Raw genomic sequence first — 23,162 nt, forward strand, 5'->3', positions numbered from 1 at the left:
AAACTAAAAGTAGGAAAAAGGAAGTACGTATTTTGCTTTTGGAAAATACGGTAGTCAATTTTTCCTTATTTTTTTGTTTGGATTTTGCGGCAAAGTTTCTTTCATTCTATTAGATTTTATTTTGATTATTTCGTTTACTTAATTAATTATTATACCCAACTAAGCTATGTTCTAGCCAAAGATGAATCAAATTTTGATATTAGAGTTGTGAGATCTGAAATTATATTTAATATTTTTTTATCTTTTTTTTTTTGAAGTGATGGAAATAATACACGGTTGGTATAAATAATTCGATGTCGAATTATTTTATGGAAGGCCAAGTTGGCGTGATTTGATTGGGAGTGCAGTTGAATGATGCCATGGGATTAATTAGTGATCAAATTTAAATGATACACACGGTTGAGATCAATAACTAGAGTTGTGTTCTTCTAGTTGGCAAGGCTGCCGTACTTTCAAGGTTATTTGTTTGGTAAGATTAATCGTTAGGCGGTTCCCGTGGTTAATTTACGATTAAGGAAGACTTGATGGTTGAGGCATCCTCAATCACTATAACCGACTTATCAGTGAGTGAGAAGACATCCATTATCTCCTTTATTTATTTTATGCACAATTGCAATAGCTGTGGGCATGAAATTGCCCACGAAGTGCCCTGGTTGTGAGAAAATCGAGCACTGTCAAACCAATACCTATGTGATTTGTTTTTAGGCATATGATTTTTTTTTGGTAGATTCGGCACCCATCAACGACTATTGGGAATGAAATTTAACAATTGAAAGCATTAAGTTCAAGTCGTGCCCTTGGAACTTATCTCTAGAAACATACCAAAGGTGTCTTGAGACTTAATTAAAAAAATAGCACTCATATAACGGTTAGGAGACTAGGTCTCAAGACATGCATGCCACGACATATTATCTATGTCTCGAGACTTTGCATCCTTTGGTAAAATTTGGCTACTGATTTCCTTGCCTCAAAACTTAGAGCTATATGTCTCAAGACTACTATCAAAGCGCATGTTAACAATTTAGTATTGACTCAAAAACATTTAGATAAGTTAAAACACATTTAAAACATATTTTTTAAATATATTACAAGTAGAGATGTTCATGAGTTAAACCACGTTTAAGCATAATATTAACATATTTTATCTTGTCCAAGCTAAACCCAACCTAAAATATGAGCCTAAAATTTTGTCCAAATCCACACATATTTACAAATGGCTAACTCAATATTGTTTCAAGCGAAACCATATTTCTTATTTTTCTTAAAAAATATACATTTATATTATTTTATTTTAATATTTATTAATTTTATATATTTTAAAAAATTATATAGCCACCTTTTAACATTTTTTAAAGTTTACATTATAGTATTGTTGTATATTTAGTATAAATTTATTTTTTGCGTTATAAATTACCAAATATACAAAAATAACATAATTTAAAGTATTACAAACTCTAAAAACAGGATGAGTTGAGCCAAACTCAAATCTTTAATATTCAAGCCCAAACCTAACCCATATTTTAAACAAGTCTAATGTTTTTTCTCAAACTCTTTTTTCAGAACTAATATTTTTGTTTAAGTCCTTCTAAATTTAGAACAGACCTTCGAGTCTAAATAAGTAACCCAACTCATAAATAAGTCTAATTACAAATCTTTGAAAATGCTTTAAAAATGTCAAAAGTTTTCAACTATATTTTCACCAACAAATTTTAAAAATAAATAATTAAAATTTATCTTAAAAGATTTCCAAATTCATCAAACACTAGAGTATTATCCAGTGGCTCCATATTGCAATAATATTAAAATTGAATGGCTTGATGATGAGCTGCGAGTTTCTATCACGAAACAATTAAATCAAATTAGATTATTACAAAATATATCATGCAAGTAATAAAGAAAATTCTGTAATTGGTTAAATTATTTTGTGATTTACTTTATGCCCATGTAAAAATAAAAACAAATTGACTCCACCCAAAGTCGTCCAGTTGCAATCTCTACTGTGTTATAAAGAAACCCAAGGAGATGCAGCACCACTAGAAAATATATTCTGTAAAAAAGAACACTACACTAGAAAAATATAATCTCTGATCCGTTATATACAATAGTGCAATCAATTTCCTCGACTACAGAAACCTACAACAAAACAGCATAATTAAGTTAAAAGGACTACCTCATCTCATCTCTCCTTCAAAATCAATATAATGAAACAAAGACAAATATATGTATATATATTTCTCAAACCATGAATTATCCATTATGTTCAAACAAATGCAAACCATATACATCCACCAACCTTGTTTACCAAACTAAAACACGGAAAAATAAAATAAAAACACAACAGAGATGAGATACATGCCAACCAAATAAAAGAATGTTGACCTGCCAAGTCCAACTCTCCTTGACTACTACATGTGATACACTACAAAAGCCAGTGATGCTGGGAGGAGGTGTGGAACCTAAAAAATCACTCTTTCAAACAATCAGATATTAACCACAACGACATGAAAAAAAGCAAATGAGATAAGGCAATCCAAGCTATACCAAGAAAACCACAATTTTCGAGCAGAAGTGAAGATCAAATTCAATGAAGGCATTAGAATGCAAAAGAACAACATACGTGCATTCATTCTCTAGAATAAATCAACTTTCTTCTTCAGCATGTCTTGTTTCCACTTTGGCAGTTTATAAAATGCTTCTTTTTCCATCCCAAATACGGCCTGGAACTCTTCATCCGACAAATAAGCCTGAGAAGTTGATGAGTGAGAACAAGAATATATTCAGGAAAAGTTAAAAGTGAACTTAAAAATATAAATGGTAAGTCAAACCTCTCTCCTTTTGAAGTCAATTCCAGTTACAGGATTTTCGGATTTCGCCTTCAATTGCTCGTAACTGAAAGTACTTTGAGTGCTTCCATTCCCATTCTCATCCTGCTCTCTCTCTTGTTTTGGTTCTGAATCCTCCCCACTGGTTTCAGATACTACACCTGTCTCCTTGGCTTCAGGAACCTCTCGAGAATCTGCTAGTTCAGAAGGGTCCACTTCACTCTTTGCTTCAGCTGTACAATCTCAATGCATCAGATACACTTTCAAAAATATACAATAAGACAGGTCAAATTTATTCATCATTAGATGCATCAAGAATATTTAGCAACTTATGTTGGATCAGTCTAAGGCAATGGTCCATGTTTCTAGATAACATTTTCCAAAGAGTAGAAAGGGATTCTTACGAGGCGGACTGGTTACTGCAGGAGTGCTGCTAGTGGATTTTATAGGGGATGCATCAGGTGATTGTTTCTTCTTTTCAGCAGTAAGAACCGAGGAAAGAGCAGCTACAGCTGCTGCTCTTTGTGATCCCTGACTAGTGCTGGAAGGCTTTGGAGTAGAGGCTTTGCTAGCTGATGATGGATTAAATGCAGATGATAAGGCAGCTAACGCTGAAGCTCTTTGTGTAGGTCCCCCTTGATTTCCGTTGGATCGATCCTGGCCCTGCAACAATGGCACATATCAAATACTTGACTAATAATGCTTCAAATTTTGATATCTGAAAGCAATGATACAGATGAGGAAATGGAAACTAAAGCAGAAGGAAACAATAAGAAACTCCATCCAGTAACATACAAAGACAAAAGGGTCAAACAAACTGACTAAAATTAAAACTTCCTGATGAAAACAAGCAGAACTTATTCAACCCATTGAAAAGCGGGGGATGAAATGCATTAGAAGATAACTGAAAAAGGGATGGCAGAAAACAGAAGTAACTTTGAAAAAAATATAACATGTAGAAAACAACGCAAATAAAAGAAAAAAAAAACCTAAACAAGAAATCTAATTCATTATTCTCCTCTTTTAGAAATATCATTTTTTTTTTTTCGTATTTTTCCTGCCTTTATGAATCCCACCATAGCAGCAGCAGCATGGATGACAAACATTATCCAAGAAAGCAGAATGCATAAACATTCAGAAACCAAGTATAAAGCAGCTAGTCATGTTTAGAATTCGATCCACTTGTTCTTTGCTGATAGAGTATTGGACTCTTAGTTCCCATGACAAGAATCAACTGCAAGCAACCTCAAGTATAAAAAATTTTAAAAGAAGAAAGTTACAACACATCTTATCTTGCTTTCAATACATCAAAACTTCATATATTGAAAATAATTTATTTTCCTTGCAAGTAGCCTAAATTAACTCCCACAATTTTTATGATCCAAGTTTCTCTGTACAGACAAAAAATTAATATAATGAAAATACTCACTTTATGAGAATTAAAGAAAATTTTACCTCTACAGCATGGCTAGCCCCAAAGAGCAAAGCCACCTTCTTCTGGAATGAGTTTCCTTGAACCTGCAACATACATGACAGAAGAACCGTGTCTGTCAAAGAGCAGTTCAACCTTAAAAAACATATAATGGTGATGTCATTCAAGATATGAGAAGCTCTCAGAGGTATGAGCCTTAAATTTTAATTTTGGAAGAATTCCATCATACTTCATTCAAACACAGCAGACTATGTCCATGAACTCCCTCTTGGGTCCATACAACAATATACATCTACTATCCTACTTTTCCATCATTGGGGATCTCTCATTGCAATTCAAATTTTGGAGTCCTAGTGCTTTGACTTCTAATCTCCTGCATCTCACACCTGCTCTACAGTTTTTGTTTACTTTATCCTTCTCATTTGTTCTTTGTGCAGACAAGGAACTTGTCAAACCCAGGATAAATTTGATGGCTAAAGGTGTAGTTAAATGGTCATTTATTCTTATACAGGTTCTTCATCAGAGTTACATTCAAACATTTCCTCATCTACAAAATAATGTCTTTGCACAGAAAATATGAGAAGTAACTTCTCAAATTTTGTTTCTGAGGAAGATAAAAGTGATCTAACATTAATTTAAGTGACAGTAATTTAGGGATAAAGCAGAAAAATCCAGTCATGAACACACATACAGTAGCTTGGGTGGAATCCCATGAGAAGAATGTTGTGAAGAAGCAAGGTTCATTTCCTTCAGTAACTTTGTAAAGTGGAACATGTGGAGACAAACCTTCTAGAGATGCAGCCATGTCTATAAATTTCTGCAAAGAACTAGTAAAATGAATAACGAGCATCTTGAAAGGATAAAATAAAGAATAAATGTTTTATTTATACCTGACCAATTTCAAAAGCATTTTTCTTTTCTTTGGGGTCTACGCACTGACCAACCCAAACAAACACATCAGCATGTGTATCGAGTATCAAAATATCTTCTGTCAAGAGATCATCCTGAGAGAAATTGTAAACTTCCTCAACCTGTACAACAGAATGTAAACTTGCATAAGAAGAAACTTGGATACCTGTAGGAGCGAGATTCAATTACATTAGAAAAGCTCACCTCAAACTTTCCTGTGGCATCCATTTGGAACCAGACAAAATCAGGGAAAGAACAGTTAGAATGGTTATAAGTTTCATCAATAACTGCGGGCAGGACGAAGAAATCTAAGAGTATAAATATGAAAATAAAGCAGATCATATTAGAAACAAGATACCTTTATTAAAAGAAAAAGTGAACAAGTGGGGATCCCTGACAATCTCTGTAGATGCAGTTTTGCTGGTATAACTAAGCTTCCCCCCAAGTGCAAACCAGAAGGCAGAGCTCTCCTTTCCTTCTTTAGCATGTTTAAGAGCGACTCCAGGCTGAATGCAAAAGAAAATTATTAGATGATTGATTGACAAGGGGGAAGCAGTTGTTTGAATGAGCTAATAGTGCTGCTATTGACTTTTATTAACAAGGCACAATCAGAAGCAAAATGATTGGTTATGAAAAAGCTGAAAGCCAGCCACTTCAATGCTTACTATTCAGTATATTTTACTTTTTCCTGGTATTTATTCACAAGAGATTATGTAGAATTATGGGAAAAAAGAGATTATTGACTAGGATACACAATCCAATCTATAAGGGATTTGCAACTGTCAATTAGGGGTTTGGACGTAGTTTAGGAAAGTACATTTTATATTGAGTATTTAAGATTTAGAAAAATAATATCAAAACTAAGAGATGCCTTGAAATAAGGATTTCTATCAATTAAGGGAATCTCATGCAATGTTCAGTCGTATGCTCTCTCTATAAATTATGCTGAATTTTCGGACTGAGGTATGCAGAAAAGTTACAACCTTATTTCCTATGCTTCCTCCTATTTTTCTGTTCTAAAACTTTAGTTTTGTCCTCAACTTTTTGTCCTAAAACAACGTGGTATCAGGACCAGTTCAGTTCTTATACTTTTTTGGATGAAACAGCCATTATTGAGGAAAAAATCAACATGCAGAAGCACCATGTCTTACGAGAGTGAAATTGGGTTATGCGCCTTGGCATAGGATCTAGTCATAGGTCTAGACGAGAAAGAGTTCTTGCTTTGACCTATGGTTACTCAAAAGGCAGATTTGTCCTTGACTGAATCCCCTTCCCAAACTAACGTCCTAATCTAATTACAAAGGGAAAGTCCTAATCTAATTCCTAATTTATAAGTACTAATAGAATTCTTAATTTAAAGTCCTAATAGAATTCCTAATTTAAAGTTTATAAAAAACCTAGTAAATCTCAAACTCCTAAAAAAATTAAATAAATGTAAAACTCTAATTCCTATTCCTTCTTTGATATTGTTTTCCAATGAAAACATCTATATCATTACTCCCTCTCTTGGAGTTGAGCTTGTCCTCAAGCTCAAATTCAGGATAAGCTACACGAAAACTCTCAATTGGTTCCCAAGTGGCATCTTCTTAAGGACTCCTGCCCATTGCACTAATAGTTCCCGTCGACCTCGATTAATCCTGGTATTAATAATAGCTTGTGGAGTAGGCAAGGCCTTGCCATCATATACTAAGGGCAAGTCTCCTACCGCATCTGGTTAAGGTCCCTTGTATTCTTTGAGGAAAGAAACATGGAATACATCATGTATTTGCTGCCTATAGGTAATTCAAGCTGATAGGCTACTGTTCCTATTTTGTTCAAGACCTAAAAGGACCAAAATATTTTAGCAACAACTTGTGATGCTTCTGTTTAGTTATCGTCAATTGTCAATATTGTTGAAGTCGTAACCAAACCCAATCCCCGACTTTAAAATTCAACTCTCTGTGCCCCAAATCATAATTATTCTTCATTCGTTGCTGAGCTTGCAAGAGTCTATCCCGAGCATTTTGTAAAAGTGCATCCCTATCTTATAGAGCCTTATCCACAACTTCAATCCTTATAGAACCAGCTGAATAGGAGAGAAGTCGAGGTGGATCCCTATCGTATACTAATGGAAAGGGGTTGCCTTTAGGGCAATGTGATATGAGGTGTTGTAGCAATGCTCAACCCATGGAACCCAATCGACCCACTGACGTGGACGATCACTAGAGAGGCATCGTAGGTACATTTCTATTGTTCAGTTAACTACATCTGTCTGACCATCAGATTGGGGATGGTATGCTGAAGAAAAAGCGAGCTTAGAACCACTTTGACGAAATAATTCCTTCCAAAACAGGCTAAGGAAAACTTTATCACGGTCCGAAACTATGGATTCCGACAAGCCATGAAGTCGGAATACCTCTGCAAAGAAGACGGTAACAACAGATATAGCAGTACACGGAGGGGACAAGTGTAAAAAATGAGTGTACTTCGAGAGTCTATCCACAACCACCATAAGTACCGGTTTCCCTTTTACTTTGGGTAGACCCTCCACGAAATCCATAGAGATATCAGCCCAAACGTGTTGTGGTATTGGAAGAGATTGAAGTAAACCTGCGGGCTATAAATTTTGCCATTTGTGGCGTTGGCATACTAAACAATGTTGCACAAATTCTGAGGTTGCAAGCTTCATTCTTTTCCAAAAAAAAAATCTTGACGAAGACGATGCAATGTTTTCAATCCCCCTTCATGTGCCATAGCATGTATAAAGGAAATAATACTGGAAATAATTGGTTAGGTAGGTAAAAGGCACAACCTCCATTTGAAGAAAATCAACCCATCTTGTGTGACCCAATCAGACCCCAATTTTCCTTGTAGAATTCTTTGTTGGAGTTGTGATAATAATTTTGGGGAAGCTTCTATTTCTTGTCTGATGGCTTTAAGAATTTCAACTCGAGGGAATAAAATAGTCATGAGGTGTTAGATAAAGCATCTGCAGCTCTATTCAACTTTCCTGCTTTATACTCCACTCAAAAATCAAACCCCATTAACTTGCTAATCCAAGTTGTGGGAATGTCGTAAGTTGTTGGTCTAACAAATACTTAAGACTGAAGTGATCAGTAAGGATGAGGAAGTGCCTTCCCCAAAGATAGGGCCGCCAATGAATCATTGCATTTGCCAAACCAATTAATTCATGTTTGTAGGCAACCAACTTAAGGTGTCAATCTGCAATCTTGCAACTGAAAAAGGCAATGGGGTGTCCCTTTTGTTGCAGTACAACTCCAAACCTGCTATCCGAAGCATCACATTCTACCACAAATTCCTCCTCAAAGTTGGGTAATTGCAAGACTGGGGTTGCTGAAAGAGAAGTTTTTAATTGGGTGAAAGCAACATCAGCTTCTTTAGTCCAGTTGAAAGCATTTTTCTTTAAAAGGGATGTTAAGGGTGCAGCCACTTGTCCATAATTCTTGATAAATTTTTTGTAATATCCTGCCAGCCCAAGAAGGCCTCATAGAGCCTTGGTAGTTTTAGGAGTTGGCCAATCGGTGACATCTTTAATTTTAGTGTGATCAACCTCGACTCCTTCACCATGGATGACATGACCGAGGTAGGTTACCTAAGACTCTCCAAAGAAACACTTGGATTTTTTTAAGAACATGTTATCCCGCAAGAGTTCAAAAACTAATCTTACATGATGCATATGTTCAATCCATATTTTGCTATAAATTAATATGTCATCAAAGAAGACTAAAACAAACTTACGCAAGTAAGGGTGAAAAATGTCATTCATCAAACTCTAAAATGTGGAAGGGGCATTGGTAAGCCCGAATGGCATGACAAGAAATTCAAAGTGTCCATGGTGGGTTCGAAAGGCCGTCTTTTCCACATCTGTAGTTGCCATTCTAATTTGAAACTATCCCGACCGTAAATCCAATTTTGTAAAATATTTTGCCCCATGAAGTTCGTCCAACAATTCATCAACTACAAGAATCAGATATTTGTCTTTAACAGTGCAATTATTAAGCTCTCGATAATCAATGCAAAAACACCATGACCCGTCATGTTTCTTTACCAAGAGTACTGGAGAAGAGAATGGTGATCTACTGGGTCAAATGATTCCTTGTTGTAACATTTGATCACACTGCTTCTCAATTTCATCCTTTTGAAAATGCGGATATCGATAAGGCCTGACTACAATGGGTCCCGTTCCTGGTTTAAGAGTTATATGATGGTTACATTTGCAGTTAAAAGGTAACCCAGACGGTTCTTGAAATAAATGCGCAAATTCTACCAAGAGTTTATCCAATACTATATTAGTTAAATCTTGTCCTTGTATCAAACTAAGTCGTGGAACTTCCTCTGGGTGCTGCCCTTGCCATAGTATCTTCTCTTTGTTTATTGCAAATTGCATAGTTAAGGAGCTGAAATCCCATAAAATTGGAACAAGGGTACATAACCATTTAACCCCTAAAAATCATATCAGACCTTTCTAATGGTATTGTATAAAAATCGGCTTGCAAGTTGTCATTGGCCACAACGAACTGTACTGATTTACAAATGCCTATGCTAGGAACCCATTCTCCATTTGCCATACATACTTGCAGCCCAGATTTCTTTTGTATTTTCAGTCCCAATCTTGGCACTAAACCTTCACGTAGAAAGTTGTGTACTGCCCAAATCAACAAGAACTAACACTATTTTTCCTGACACCTTTACTGTTAGTTGCATAATAGATGAATTGCAAGTTCCTCTAATGGCATGTAAAGAAATTTCAAAATCATCTACCTCATCATCTTGCTCATCTTCAATATCTGGTACTTCTAATGGTATTGTATAAAAATCGGCTTGCAAGTTGTCATTGGCCACAACGAACTGTACTGATTTACAAATGCCTATGCTAGGAACCCATTCTCCATTTGCCATACATACTTGCAGCCCAGATTTCTTTTGTATTTTCAGTCCCTATCTTGGCACTAAACCTTCACGTAGAAAGTTGTGTACTGCCCAAATCAACAAGAACTAACACTATTTTTCCTGACACCTTTACTGTTAGTTGCATAATAGATGAATGCAAGTTCCTCTAATGGCATGTAAAGAAATTTCAAAATCATCTACCTCATCATCTTGCTCATCTTCAGTATCTGGTACTTCTATCCAAAATAGCCTTTTACATTTGTGTCTCATGGAGTAAGACTCGTCACAATTATAACACAACCCCTTAGCCCTTCTTTCCGCCATTTTTGCTCGTGTCAATCTCTTGATAAATGGTACGGAAGAACCTAGTTTGCTGTTATTCCCCATTGGTTTCGTTATTTGTCCTCCTCCCTTTGCAAAGCTCTTAGTTGTTGGAATAATTGAAGTGCTACCAGCGTTTTGGGAAGTTGACCAGTTTAGATTGGTTTGAGATAACATCTTGGAAGAGACTTTTTGTTTACATACCAAAGCTTGAGCCATATTCATTGCAACTCCAACATTTCCCGGTTGTTGCATCTCAATATCAATTCTAAGTTCCTCGACCAATCCAGCAGTAAAAAGGTTTACTTGTTGTCGAGGTTTAAGATCAATAGTCCTAGCAAGTAGTGATTGAAATTGGCGATGATATTCTTCTACCGTCCTAGTTTGTCTCAGGTTTGCAAGTTCCCCCAAGGGGTTATTACTCATAGGTGACCCAAACCTGACATGACAACACTCTCTGAAACATTCCCAATCTAGATTTGTCTCATCTTCTTCGATTTGATCAAACCACAATTGTGCCTTTCTTAAAAGATGGAATGAAGTTAGACCGACTTTGTCTTCTTCGTTGGTCCGTTGATTGCCAAAAAAATTTTCGCATCTTTTTAACCATCCTAAAAGATCTCCAACACCATCATAAGTGAGAAATTCCATCTTAGAGTATCCTGGCACCATACCCCCATGATGTTGCGAATCTGAATTTCTTTTCTTGCCTCCACTGCTGCCCTGTTCTTCATTATTTTTTGAATCCCCTTTCGTTGTCTTTTGGACCGGAAGAGACAACATCGCCATCTGCTCCTCTAATGCTTGTTGCCTTGTAGCCATTTGTTCCATGAATACCTCCAGTTTGGCTGTCAAAATTTTTTCATCACACATGACAACTGACCCCGATACCAAGTTGTTATGCGCCTTGGCGTAGGATCTAGTCACAGGTCTAGACGAGAAAGAATTCTTGCTTCGACCTATGGTTACTCAAAAGGCAGATTCGTCCTTGAATGAATCCCCTTCCCAAACTAACGTTTGTGATAAAAATAATCTGCTTACTTTTTTTCATGTTAACAGCCTTTTTATAGGCTGTTAATTACAAAGGGAAAGTCCTAATCTAATTCCTAATTTAATGTCCTAATAAAATTCTTAATTTAAAGTCCTAATAGAATTCCTAATTTAAAGTTTATAAAAAACCTAGTAAAACTCAAACTCCTAAAGAAATTAAATAAATATAAAACTCTAATTCCTCTTCCTTCTTTGATATTGTTTTCTAAAATGCTACCCTTGTTTCAAAGGAAAATGAAGCTGAATATAGCAAGAAAAAACCCTAGTGTGACCACAGACAAAAGCATTAACGTAAAAGAGAAATGTGCTGGAAAATTCACGGGAAGCCTCAAAACTGGAAGGGAAAAAAAAACAGTTATGAAAACTGTGCCTTCTTACCGTCAAACAAGGAACAAGGGCAGCAAAGTACTCCAGAATTGTCTCATTTCACAAAGGAACAACTAGAGAACCCGTAAAAACCTTTCCAATCTCTTCCAAGTATATTCCTCAAATTTCTTCTGCTCTTTGGCTCAAAAAGGGGAACTTTGTTTCTGCACTCAGTGTCAATCCTAGCCAAACTAGTTCTTTGATCATAGATTCTAGAGAAACTGAGCATATGACAAGCTGCTCCGAATTGTTTTCTGCTTTTACTCCATGTGCAGGGAATAAAAAATCAAGATTACTTATGGGTCTCTCTCGGGAATTGCTGGGACCAGATCCATTGTGCTATCCACCTGTAACCTGCATGATGCCCTTCATGCCCCTAAACTCTCTTGTAATCTTTTGTCCTTCATGTCTCTTGTAATCTCAGTATGAGTTTGAGGAAATGGTCTTTTGGGGAGGAGTGACAGTGCTAGGGAAAATGGAGGTTTTGATTTCTTTGAAGATAGAACTAACTCTAAACCCGAGTTTAGAGTACTTGCTATAAATATTTGTCTGTTTTTGCTGATGTTGTGCTTTGGCATTAAAAATTAGGATATTTATTATTTAAATTATTTTCTTCCTAAATTAAAAATAAAAGCCCATCTTCATTTCAGTGTGAGATCTAAGAATTGACTAAGCATCATCGTTCATCCTTAGTTTTCTGTTCTAAGCTTTCTCTTAGCATCCCGTTCTGAAACCTTAGTTCTGTCCTCAATTTTCTGTCCTAAACCACAGTTTCAAAGGAAAAGAACTTGTAAATACCTAAACAACCATGTCTCTAAAAGCATAAAATAGATATATTCCGCTCTAAGAATAGTGATAAATGAAAACTGCATCACTCAACAAAAAAGAATTATAAACATCATATAAGAATTACATCTAACTATTTGATTGATACAAGATATGTAGGCATATATACATGTATTACAATCTTTAGCAGTATTAATTAATTGATCAACTCAACTAATTGGAACTTAGATAATAGACAATAATATAAAGTCATTACTGGATTGTCCTTTAATCTTAGTCACAACAAAGCCAAAATGTAAAGCTCTCCAAAGAGCATACCTTCAAAAATTCAGCAACTCGTGCAACTAATTGCTGCTGTTCATAGGTGCTTTGATTTCCGTGCCAAGTAAACATGGAAGATCCGGATTGCAGAAGGAAACAATCAGTCGAGTTCAATGATGTTGCCACCTGAACAATAGTTACAAAAACAAGGAGGTACTGCTGTTAGCATGCAGAAGGAATAGGAAGTCATGCTGCACCACCATAAAAACAGACTGTAGAATCCTGTCATCGCTACACAATTAATGTCAAATAAAAGTAGCTTGCATTTTGCAGTAAAAGACTTTAATGTTGCTATTTCATGAGTTGAACCAATTATTCCTTTTTTCTGGTACTTGAGAGTTACAAGGCATTGAAGCCTTGAACCACATCCTAGAGAAAAGACTTAGATCTTCTGTAACACATCCTAATTGATTTGACATAACTAGTTCGGTACTTTAGTTGTAAATTTAAGACCACCTCAGAGCAAACATATCTTCATCTAATATTTTCAGTATTCTAGGCCTTTATTTCTCCAAAAATGCTAGCATTGTAGTAACAATTTCTTTTCAGTTTTCACAGTTGTTTAATTCAGAACTTCTGAAGAAAAATCACATCTTGAGTAAGTTATGATACCTTTTCAGGCTAGTTTCAGATAATCGATACATTTTCAGTCTAGTTTCAGATAATCGCAGCACTATTGAACAATAAAATACATAAGTATATTTCTGTGCTTAAAAACAATGAAATCCTCAGAAGACTTGGCATTTGAAATTTTCAACTAATGCAAGGCAGCAATAAATTCAGTTTCCAGCAGACATAAATGCATAATCAATCATATGTGTATCGGAAAATAAGACTGAATTAGCAAGGGAAAACAAATTTCTTTTATGAGACTAATGAACAAAGAACCAAGACAATCATGACTGGAGATTCATTGACTAAATAAATGCTACATCATGTAATAATATGTATGAAATTTGGTAAAATGACTGCAAAATGATTTTCTTTTTTCATCTTTCCGGAAAACAGCAAAAAGGAAGGGACTTCAACTAGACAAGCAACTTCATGGTAATAAATATATATATTTTTTGAATAAATGGTAATATATATTGGTAATTATACTATACTATGAGGGCAGATAATTCTGGACAAGCACTGGAAATGACTAATTCCCAAGAAGGATTTCTTACCACTTACAGAACCGAAAAGGAAAAAATAGAAAAAACACCGAATATCTCAAATTATTTTAGAGAGGAAAGGTAAAAAAAAGGGTTGCTAAAGCAATGAGATACCATTTTGATGGATAAATTTTAACAATGAAACAACAACAAACTTTGACAATGAAAATACAATTCCCCACAATTTGTAAAAAGAACATAGAAGTGGTCCATTGTTTAGATGTTTACCTTCCAGATTCCTCAAAACCAACAAAAGTTTAGATTAAAAACTTCTCAGTGAAAACTGAAAAAGGTTTCAATCACATAAAGATTCTACTCTGGGGTGGCAACAGGAAATGTTAGGGTCCAGAAAATATTTGAAGATAAAACAAAAATAAACTAGTCGTTTTGCATGTAAGTTCTATGGAAAAACAGTCTAATCAACCAAACATAAATTTAAAAGGCAAAAACTGACAAAATAACCAAATAATGCATACCGCATCAACTTGCAATGTTTTATTATTGTGCACTGAGGTTCCTGAAATTCGAAATAGAGAAACACAATCTGCAGTGTAGGTTTCATCTGTCAAGCCTTTGTCTGCTATACTCTTTTTGTAACCAGTGCTTAGACCACCCTGGATAGGGATCACGCATAGGAAATTAGCTGATACCCGCCAATTCTAAACCAAAAAGTCAAAAGCAATTGGAAATGATACTCTAAAACTCAATATCAAATTAAATACCTTAAGGACCACCATTGGTTGAAAAAGTGCAATGAACTGGGGTGGCTCTTTACCATCAAAAACTCGACCCTGCAATAATCATCTATTAGAAACACAAGCAATAGAATCATTGTACTCAGCTGAAGGTATTATGCTACCTGAACAGGCCTCCCCTTAAGTGAGTTACACATTGTATTAGCCAGTCGAGTGGCCATCTTTTGGTCCTCCTGAATTAAGAAATAGATAAACTATTTAGAAAACAAAGTTTTAAGTAGCATGAGTGACCACACCAGAATGAAGTCCATCAAGTTGGCATGTGACCATATAAACCTCTTTCTTCTATGCAAAGGACATTAAGAATGAAAAAAGAAGGGATATAGATTCAATGCCGCAAGCAAGCCAAATGAAGTACATATTGTCACCAATGTATGACCTAGAAACCAGTTCCCCAGCAAAGTAAGCATAGCAAAGTATACAGAATTTGCTAAGTTCTGAACAATCAACAATGGCAATACAGATGAAACTTTTTGCAAAGAAATTTAGCAAGTAAAAATTATATTTAAGAAACAAAAATATGAGGCAGTAAGTGTCACAAGGAGAGATACAGATGATTGAAAATGCACTATCATCTATTCAGGAAACTACAGCAGCTTTCAAGTTACTTCTTAATTTTTCAATTTCTTATTAGAGATTTTGGGTTTTCTTTTTTTTCTTTAATTCTATGTTTAGGGTACAATGAGTGCTGTGGTCTTGTCAGATTCTAAAATGCTTGACGATTACAGGCCTTATGTAATTTATCTTCTTTTATTTGTTAAACTTGTCAAGTAATCTTAATTCCCAGCCACTAATTACTTTACTTTGTGCAATGAAGAACTTCTCCCTATTGCAGATGCATCCAGATCAGGACTTGCTAACACATAAGTTTCCAGCACCAATTGCTAAAATTTTAATTAGCATGGAATTCTGAATTGTACAGATTTTTACCAAATATATTTGCTCTAAAACATTTATGACTGCAACTGAAGTGCTGCAAAACTGTATTTTATATGTACAACAATTTGCATTCACTATTTTCATAGCGTCATCTTAAAATTATAGAATTCAATAGGTGCAACCAAAATTCAATCCTCTATCAATAGTTCATACGCAGGTTAAGAATCCAAGTTAGGAAGCAGTCCAAGTCTACTATGCATGAAATTAGGCATGTTCTAAATTTCATATTAGGAAGCAACACTTATTGGAAACCATTATCATAAGCAAAAAATTATTATTAATTCGAATTCAGATAAGAATGATGTAAGTTACCTCAATGCTATACTTTCCAATCCAACAGCAAAGAAAATAATCTTCTTTCCTGTCACCTGAGTGGTAGGTATAAAGGACAATGTAGCAGTCTCCACTATAAAATTTGCCAATATCCTCTTTTGGCAATGGTGTCTTGGCACTGCCATTGATGAACCATACCTGCAAAAAAGAAAACCACCAACGGCACCACCATATTTGTGTCAACAATTTGTGTCCTTAAGTCAAATGCCACACCAACAGAAAGCAGACAACTAACTCGACCTCCGTCTTTCCACTGCCATCAAGCAAAGGAGGAACTTCTTCATTCACAGGAGCACTTTTGCTCATTCCCTTGACACCAACTCCTTGTTGCTTCAGCAAAGCTAGTAAAAGGATACCATTCAATAATGTCAACCAAAAAATATAATAGTTCCATTTGAAGCTTATTAAGTGATCCTACCGGCTACTTTTCCTCTTCCTTCCTCAGCACCAGGAGCTGCAGATCCCGCCGGCCAAGAATCAAAGTTGCTCTTGAATGAATTGGTTTCATACCCTTGGATAACACGGGTAATGCGTGTTGTTTTTGGTCTATTCTGGCCAACAATAAAGTCCTGGAGATAAAAGGTTGGGAATGAGAACTCACTTCCTAGAAAGACATGAAGAAATCAATGTCATGCCTCTATCTCTACCTCAGCAACTTGACTAGCGGCTTTTCTGTCCTCTACTTGTGTCACCCGTCCAACCCAAACAAAAATCTCCACACCACAGTCTAGTAGATAGCATTTGTTGTTTTCCAAGAGACCTTCCGATAGTTCACCTTCTACAATCTTCACCTCACCATCAGTTATGCTACAGGAACCAGTGATTCGAAATTATCAATTGATATATACATACCTTTAGAAACAATATAAACTAAAAAAAAAATTCAATCAGGAATGCTTAGTCACTTAAATTTGCCCCTAAAAAGAAGATTCTCGAACTCAAAGCAAGCATCCAATGAAAGAAAGTACAGTTCATCTATATTACCCATAATAATGGTGACTAGAATACACTTGAAGCTGTCTGGAAAGTAATTTAAAATAAGTTTAATATGTTATTTTATTCTCTCCAGAAAATTTGCCTACATAGAAGGCTTTCTCATGTCCACTCATCTTTTTCTCCTTTTCCTTTTTGATAAGGAAAGAAGGAAATTGACATGGAGAATATATTAAGACAATGCTAACCTTATAATGCTGCCTCATGGCTTCAAAACTAATCAAAACATTCTTGATAACACATTAAAGTACTTGATTTTAGATTTATTGCACCATAAAGATAATAAAAAGGAACACTCCAAATGAACATGTGAGAAACATATGACATTGAACCAATAGGATAAACTGAAAAGAATGTCTTTTAGACCTTGAAATGATAGATAAAAGTTCTAGAATCTGGAGTTGGTTGCTTTTGAACTAATAAGGATCCATACTTGCATTGGTTGAGACTTGAGACTTGGGTTGATATTAGCCGAATTGGAGCAGCCGGACTATAAGATTTGTTATATTAAAGGTAATATTGTGGAAAATAACATGTATTATTATCTTTCCGTTTCGTGTATATATCATGTAAATATCTTGTTCCTAAAGTTTAGGGATTAGATCATTTACATTTAGGTGGATTTCGTTCCTTTTATCTCTTCATCTCTTGTACGTCTAGTTATAAAATAGACGTGAAACTAAAGGAATAAAGAGAGACAGAATTTCAATCTTCTCAACAAATATATTAAGGACAATACAAAAATGTGGAATCTTAATGATTTCAAGCACACAAAAAGAGCCTTTGATGTGGGCTTACAGAAAAGGGGGAAAAATTGTCATGAGTGCTGTTTCGGTCTTCCAGACCCGTGAACAATGTCTTAACACAGTTGCTTTATTTTCCCTAACCACTTCACTTCGGAAAGAGGTTGGGGACTACAAGTTTATAAATCAGGTTTGACCGCTAAGAAACTGAAACACTGTTACAACATATAAATTGAATGCAAAGTATTTTATTTAACTCTAGCAAAATTTTAGATGCACCTGAAACTTCATTGTGCTACTTTTAGGGAAAATCAAAGGGGAGAAAAAGAAAAAGATACGGTTACCTATAAAGTTTAGCAGGAGTTGTCTCAGGAATAACATCATCTTCACTGGTGACCTTCTTGCCTATTGGAGCAAAACCACCAAAGAGGACCCAGAACTCACCTGAGTCGGACTCCGTGTCCAATTTCCCATCATCTGGCAAGGTGATTAGATTAATGCATATATGAGTGTAGATTGATGAAGTGCCAATTGTAGATAGGGTAAAATAAATAAACTTAGTACACAGTTCAATAAATAATTGTAGAGAAGTAGAGAGCTTAAAAACAACATCTTTGACAATTGACACTGTAAATGCATGCACCCTTACCAACTATTGCAACATTGCACGTTCCCTCGTGGTACTTCTCCTTTAGAAACTGAATTACTTCTAATGCCTTTGCCCTTTCTTGAATATTAGAATTTGCACCATTGAACTGATAAATCTTATTTTGAGTGTCCAAGATAAACACATCATCATGATTCAGTGAAGAACGGGCAAAAGGAACCTGCAAAGTGAATAATACAAACTGGTATTTCCCTGACCCACAATAATCTCATATTGAATAGTTTATAAGTAATTCATGGAACTCATTGTTTCTTGCTCCATTCCATCCAGACTCATTAAACTTGGGTAAAGAGCATCAGATACCTGCTTCAATCTGACAACTCGTTTTCCTCTGCAGACATACAACCGTGTTTCAAACTCTTCTTCTTCAGCTGTTTTAAATCCAGAAGCAACGCCACCTTCCAGAGGTATAATGCAAGGTTTGAAGTATGACAAAAATTTGTCAGATTCATGGCCTTGAAGTTCCCTGTGCTGCACAGCACGCCCTCCTAGTACTGCATCTAGCTCAACAGTTTTTATAGCAGCAGTTCCAGCTTCATCCTGCATGTAACAAAATGATCTCAAAAAAGATGTTTTAATTCATGAGAAGTTACATTTAAATCCTCAACAAATTAAGTAAAAATAGATGCAGCAAAAGCACACCTGACTAGTATCTTTACCAATCCAAAAGTGGATGTCATACAGATATGAACCGCCCTTGCTAGGTGTTGTCTACAAAACCACAGAAGAGAAACCAAATGAGATATAAAAATAAAGCAGTGATTCAACTTAAATGATTTATCCTGGAAAAGAATAAGAGAGAGAAATGTCCAGTATATGGGTAAGCATCCATAGAAGAGAGACCAAGTGAAAGAGAGAGTTTGCACCTGTAAGACAATATACGAATCCCCCATATAGAACTTTCCATAGTCTGACTTTGGCAATGGAACTGGCTGAAAATTCTCAACACGCCAGATTTCAGTCCCACTATAAGATGTCAAGTGCAACAGCTTTTACCAAAAAAAAAAAGCAGGACATACATGCAACATGATCACATATCTTCAAAAAAACTGTTATTATTTTACCCTGCTGGCATTGGAAAAAAACTTAAGAGATTGATTCTGGTCTCTCGTATTGAAAGGTAGAAAATATAATCTTACTTAAAAGAAAAGGTTAAGAACAAATTAAATCCATAACTTCACAACAAATATGCCTTTTGATTTAAGGATACGGTTTTTGACCCACTCCCTGAAATGCAGAATCCAAAACTTTTGAAGAGCTAGACATTTCTTGGAATTCTTCTTTATAACCGGTTTCTTAAGCGAAAAATGTAAAGCTCAACTTCAGAATCCAACCTTCAGCAGTCTGGAAGTTGCAGAAAAATATCTGGAGAAAACATAGGTATATTACATCATGCAAGGAAAAATTAAGTTACGGTTCAAATCTTTTAAAAATCAAAAACGAAAAGAAAAGCCTTTTTGACCAATTCTTATGACAATTTAAGTCTAACAAAAATACTTTACTCTTTCAAAATGCTACAACCATAATAATAACTGGAAAAGATAAAATCAGTTTTGCTCCAAAAAACAGAAGCAATTCAAGAGAAGTCACAGCTTTTCACAATCTTCAACAACAAGATATGTTGGCAACACTTAGTACTGTCAGGATCCAGCAATAAAAAAATTTCAGAAAATGTTTTTATGCCTAGCATGCAAATTGCAAACCAGCTCACTTGACATGTATTGCATCTAATTAAAACAATCGTAAATAACCTTAATAATCTTAGAAGCAATCTTGTCTTCTCCAGGATCTTCTTCCAAGGTCAACATGCTGGCCAACTTCCCATAATAAACTGCCATTTATTTAATTTGCCGATGAAACCCACCATATATCATCACAGAAGCATGCTAAAGAATCCTTAAAAGCAAGGACAGCTGATGGGCATAAAAACTTTCCCCCTATTATGTTAATGCTTGGAAGTTGATCCACATGAGAAAGAAACTCCCTTCGAGATTGATGCACTAAAATTTATATCATCCATCCATCAAAGCCACATATCATGGTGCTCTCAAAAGCAGATCTACTTGTCCACTCAAAATGATCTATGAATTATTAAATCTACTAGAACTAATTGCATCTTCAGTTGCTACTGATAAATACCTATCCTAAGGCTAAAACTTAGCGAATCATAGTCTTAAAACTAGAGATGAGAAAAAGTAAACTCTTCCACAAAGTTGATCTCTTACTAAAAACTATACATGTTGCACCACTATATGAAGGTTTAGGAGCAACTTTTCAGTTCTAAAAAAACCAAAAGTGTTCAGTCCATGCATCTTGGATTGCAGAATTTAAAAAATTCATGATGAAGTTCACATAATTGGCTAGAGATCTCCAATCAGCATTCTTACTTGAAGTGAAAATAATCATATATTCCATACATGGACAGATTTGCCAACTCGACATGTTTCGGAAATTAATAACTTCTATTCTTCTGGCCAAAAAAACTAATTGAGATAAACAACTACTCTTTAAACCGATCATCCTGTCATTTTCATAAATATAAGAAAACACTTTTAAACATGCCCAATCAAGCCTTTGGTTATAGTTCTTCAACGCGCTTAGGAGAATACCCTCTTCAATAGTACTCAAATATCGGCATGGTAAAAACCAACCAACACTAAGCACTGTAAGGAAAGCAAAACTGTTCAATTTGATCACGCATATAAACCAAAGGTACCAGAGCAGCAAAGGATCTTAGCACTAGTGTCATTGATAAGCAAACCAAGCAGCACTTAACTAGAGCAATCAAGGGATTAAAAGGCAGAAGTTGACGAAGTCAACAACCATTCAAAATTTGGCTCAGAGCTAAGATCTTTTAATCTCTAATGCTCAATTACAATAACAAATTAAATCATTTCCATAGTTGCTGTCATTAAACTGAATCCAGATTTCATTGCACTTGCAAATTGCAATAGATAGTTGAAGAACAGATTTAAAAAGCAGAAACAAACAAAAACAATCATGATCAAGTCGGACAAAAATAAAACAGAGAACAATATGAAAATCTGACATCACATCAGCATTAAACAAGCAAATCAAAGAAGAAAGAAACAAAAGGAATTAAAAGTAAGACAAGATCAAGCATACCCAGGTCAACAAACATCAAACAAAGACGACAAAAAGAGGAGATCCAAAGGAGTTAAAGCCCAGAAAAACTATCAAAGCAAAACGGTCTTTCCCTTGATCATAACATGTCAGAAAAGGAGACAGAAAACAGAAATATATGATGATCAAAGAAGAAGCAAAAAGGGTACCTTGAGTTTGAGAGAGAGAGAGAGATCTTTGAGGTTGAAGAAGGGAAGGGAAACAGCTAAGCTAAGCTGGCAAATTAAAGGGAGGAACGAAAAGGGAAGAAAATACTGGGAAAGAAAAAGCGAATTATTGCAGTGGTATGTATGTATGTATAGGGTGAAGTGTCTCCCTCTAACTTTATCTCTATATTTTTTGAGTTTTTATTATTTTTTCTTGTCTTTTGAGATTTGCAAATTGAGAGGTGGAGAGGGGAAAAAATGAATGAATTAATGATGGTGAACGGACGGCAGAAGAATTTTTTTTTTCTTTTTTCGCTTTGGTCTTGTCTTGGTTTTAGTCTTAACGAATTTTCGTAAGGAAAGCAAAAAGACGTAAAAATGTAAGGCTCCGGCCAGGTTGGACTTTCTCTTTCCACTCTATTTTTTTCTCTTTTTACCAATTAACACTACAACTCTTTATTTACTTTTCCTCTTGATTTTGGAAAAAAGAAATGTTTGTAATACAAAATTTTGGACAAAACAAAAACCGCACATTTAGAAACAGTATGTCCTAACCCTAGAATTTTGTCTAAGTTGTTCAGACTCCTATTATTATGATTAAAAAATAAAAATTTTATAACAATAAATTTATCAAATAAGAGTACAAAAACCATTTAATGTAATAAGCCCTTTTTTATAAAAATAGTTTTAAAAAATTAATTAAATACAAAAATTAGGTGAAAAACAATTTAATTACGAAAATAAGGTGTTTATTACAATATTTCTTAGTGTCACAAATATATTGGCGAAACCATCTACTTTTTGTCTAATCATGCAACAATTATGTGTTTTTTAAAAAATATATATTTTATTAGTGTCGTAACTGTGCCAGTCGAAACCAGTATGTATTTTAAAAATATCAATGAAAAAACAGGTATAAATGGTGAAAGAAAAATCAAAAAAAAATTATTGGTGCCAGCAATATGTCAAGCTGCACCGCTTTAATTAAAAAAATAGCTTGTCAAAAAAAACAGCTGAAACAAAAAAAATATTTTTTATTGGTGTTGTTGTTGTATTAGGCGACACCATTTTAATTTAAAAAAAACAAATTGACTGTTAGGAAAAAAAACAGCTGAAGTGACAAAAAGTGGTTGACGCCATATGGTGTCGTCGGCATGTCAAGCGGCACCAGTTTGAAAATCTAGGTCCCGCAATGCTATCAGGCGACACCAACCCTCTATATAAAGCCCCATCCCCTGGCTAAAATATTGTGTCCATCTATTTAAAAGAAAAAAAAAGAAAATTTATGTTTAACAAAATGGGAGATAATAGGAAAAAATAAAGAGAAAAAATTGTTTAGCAATATGAGAGTGAGAGAAAAATTATTTTAACAAATCGGGAAAAAAAAG

General features: G+C 35.0%; 1 protein-coding gene across 6 annotated transcripts; it reads right to left on the reverse strand.

Moving 5' to 3' along the window:
• Positions 1–1,847: 1,847 nt before the first annotated feature.
• On the reverse strand, positions 1,848–22,273 carry LOC107934027 (villin-2). 6 transcript variants are annotated; one of them, XM_016866361.2, is made up of 24 exons: positions 21,778–22,273; positions 19,695–19,849; positions 19,351–19,450; positions 19,127–19,195; positions 18,788–19,024; positions 18,467–18,644; positions 18,162–18,294; positions 16,729–16,888; positions 16,500–16,650; positions 16,322–16,422; positions 16,061–16,219; positions 14,914–14,982; positions 14,777–14,845; positions 14,531–14,668; positions 12,895–13,023; positions 5,522–5,669; positions 5,368–5,378; positions 5,145–5,285; positions 4,946–5,071; positions 4,278–4,340; positions 3,227–3,485; positions 2,826–3,055; positions 2,618–2,744; positions 1,848–2,133 (listed from the first exon to the last, which is right to left on the reverse strand). In XM_016866361.2, exons 2-23 carry the CDS (start codon positions 19,748–19,750, stop codon positions 2,631–2,633), a joined length of 2,841 nt encoding a protein of 946 aa, XP_016721850.1. In that variant the 5' UTR covers positions 19,751–19,849; positions 21,778–22,273; the 3' UTR covers positions 1,848–2,133; positions 2,618–2,630. The 6 variants fall into 6 exon arrangements, with proteins under 6 accessions (XP_016721850.1, XP_016721849.1, XP_040943205.1 ...); XM_016866360.2 differs by lacking the exon at positions 1,848–2,133 and adding an exon at positions 2,203–2,456; XM_041087271.1 differs by lacking the exon at positions 1,848–2,133 and adding an exon at positions 20,236–20,315 and having other exon boundaries at positions 2,203–2,744; positions 21,778–22,076.
• Between the last annotated feature and the right edge of the window lie 889 nt (positions 22,274–23,162).

This window comes from Gossypium hirsutum, chromosome A02 (genome assembly GCF_007990345.1).
Source record: "Gossypium hirsutum isolate 1008001.06 chromosome A02, Gossypium_hirsutum_v2.1, whole genome shotgun sequence".
In the NCBI taxonomy this organism is placed as follows: domain Eukaryota; kingdom Viridiplantae; phylum Streptophyta; class Magnoliopsida; order Malvales; family Malvaceae; genus Gossypium; species Gossypium hirsutum.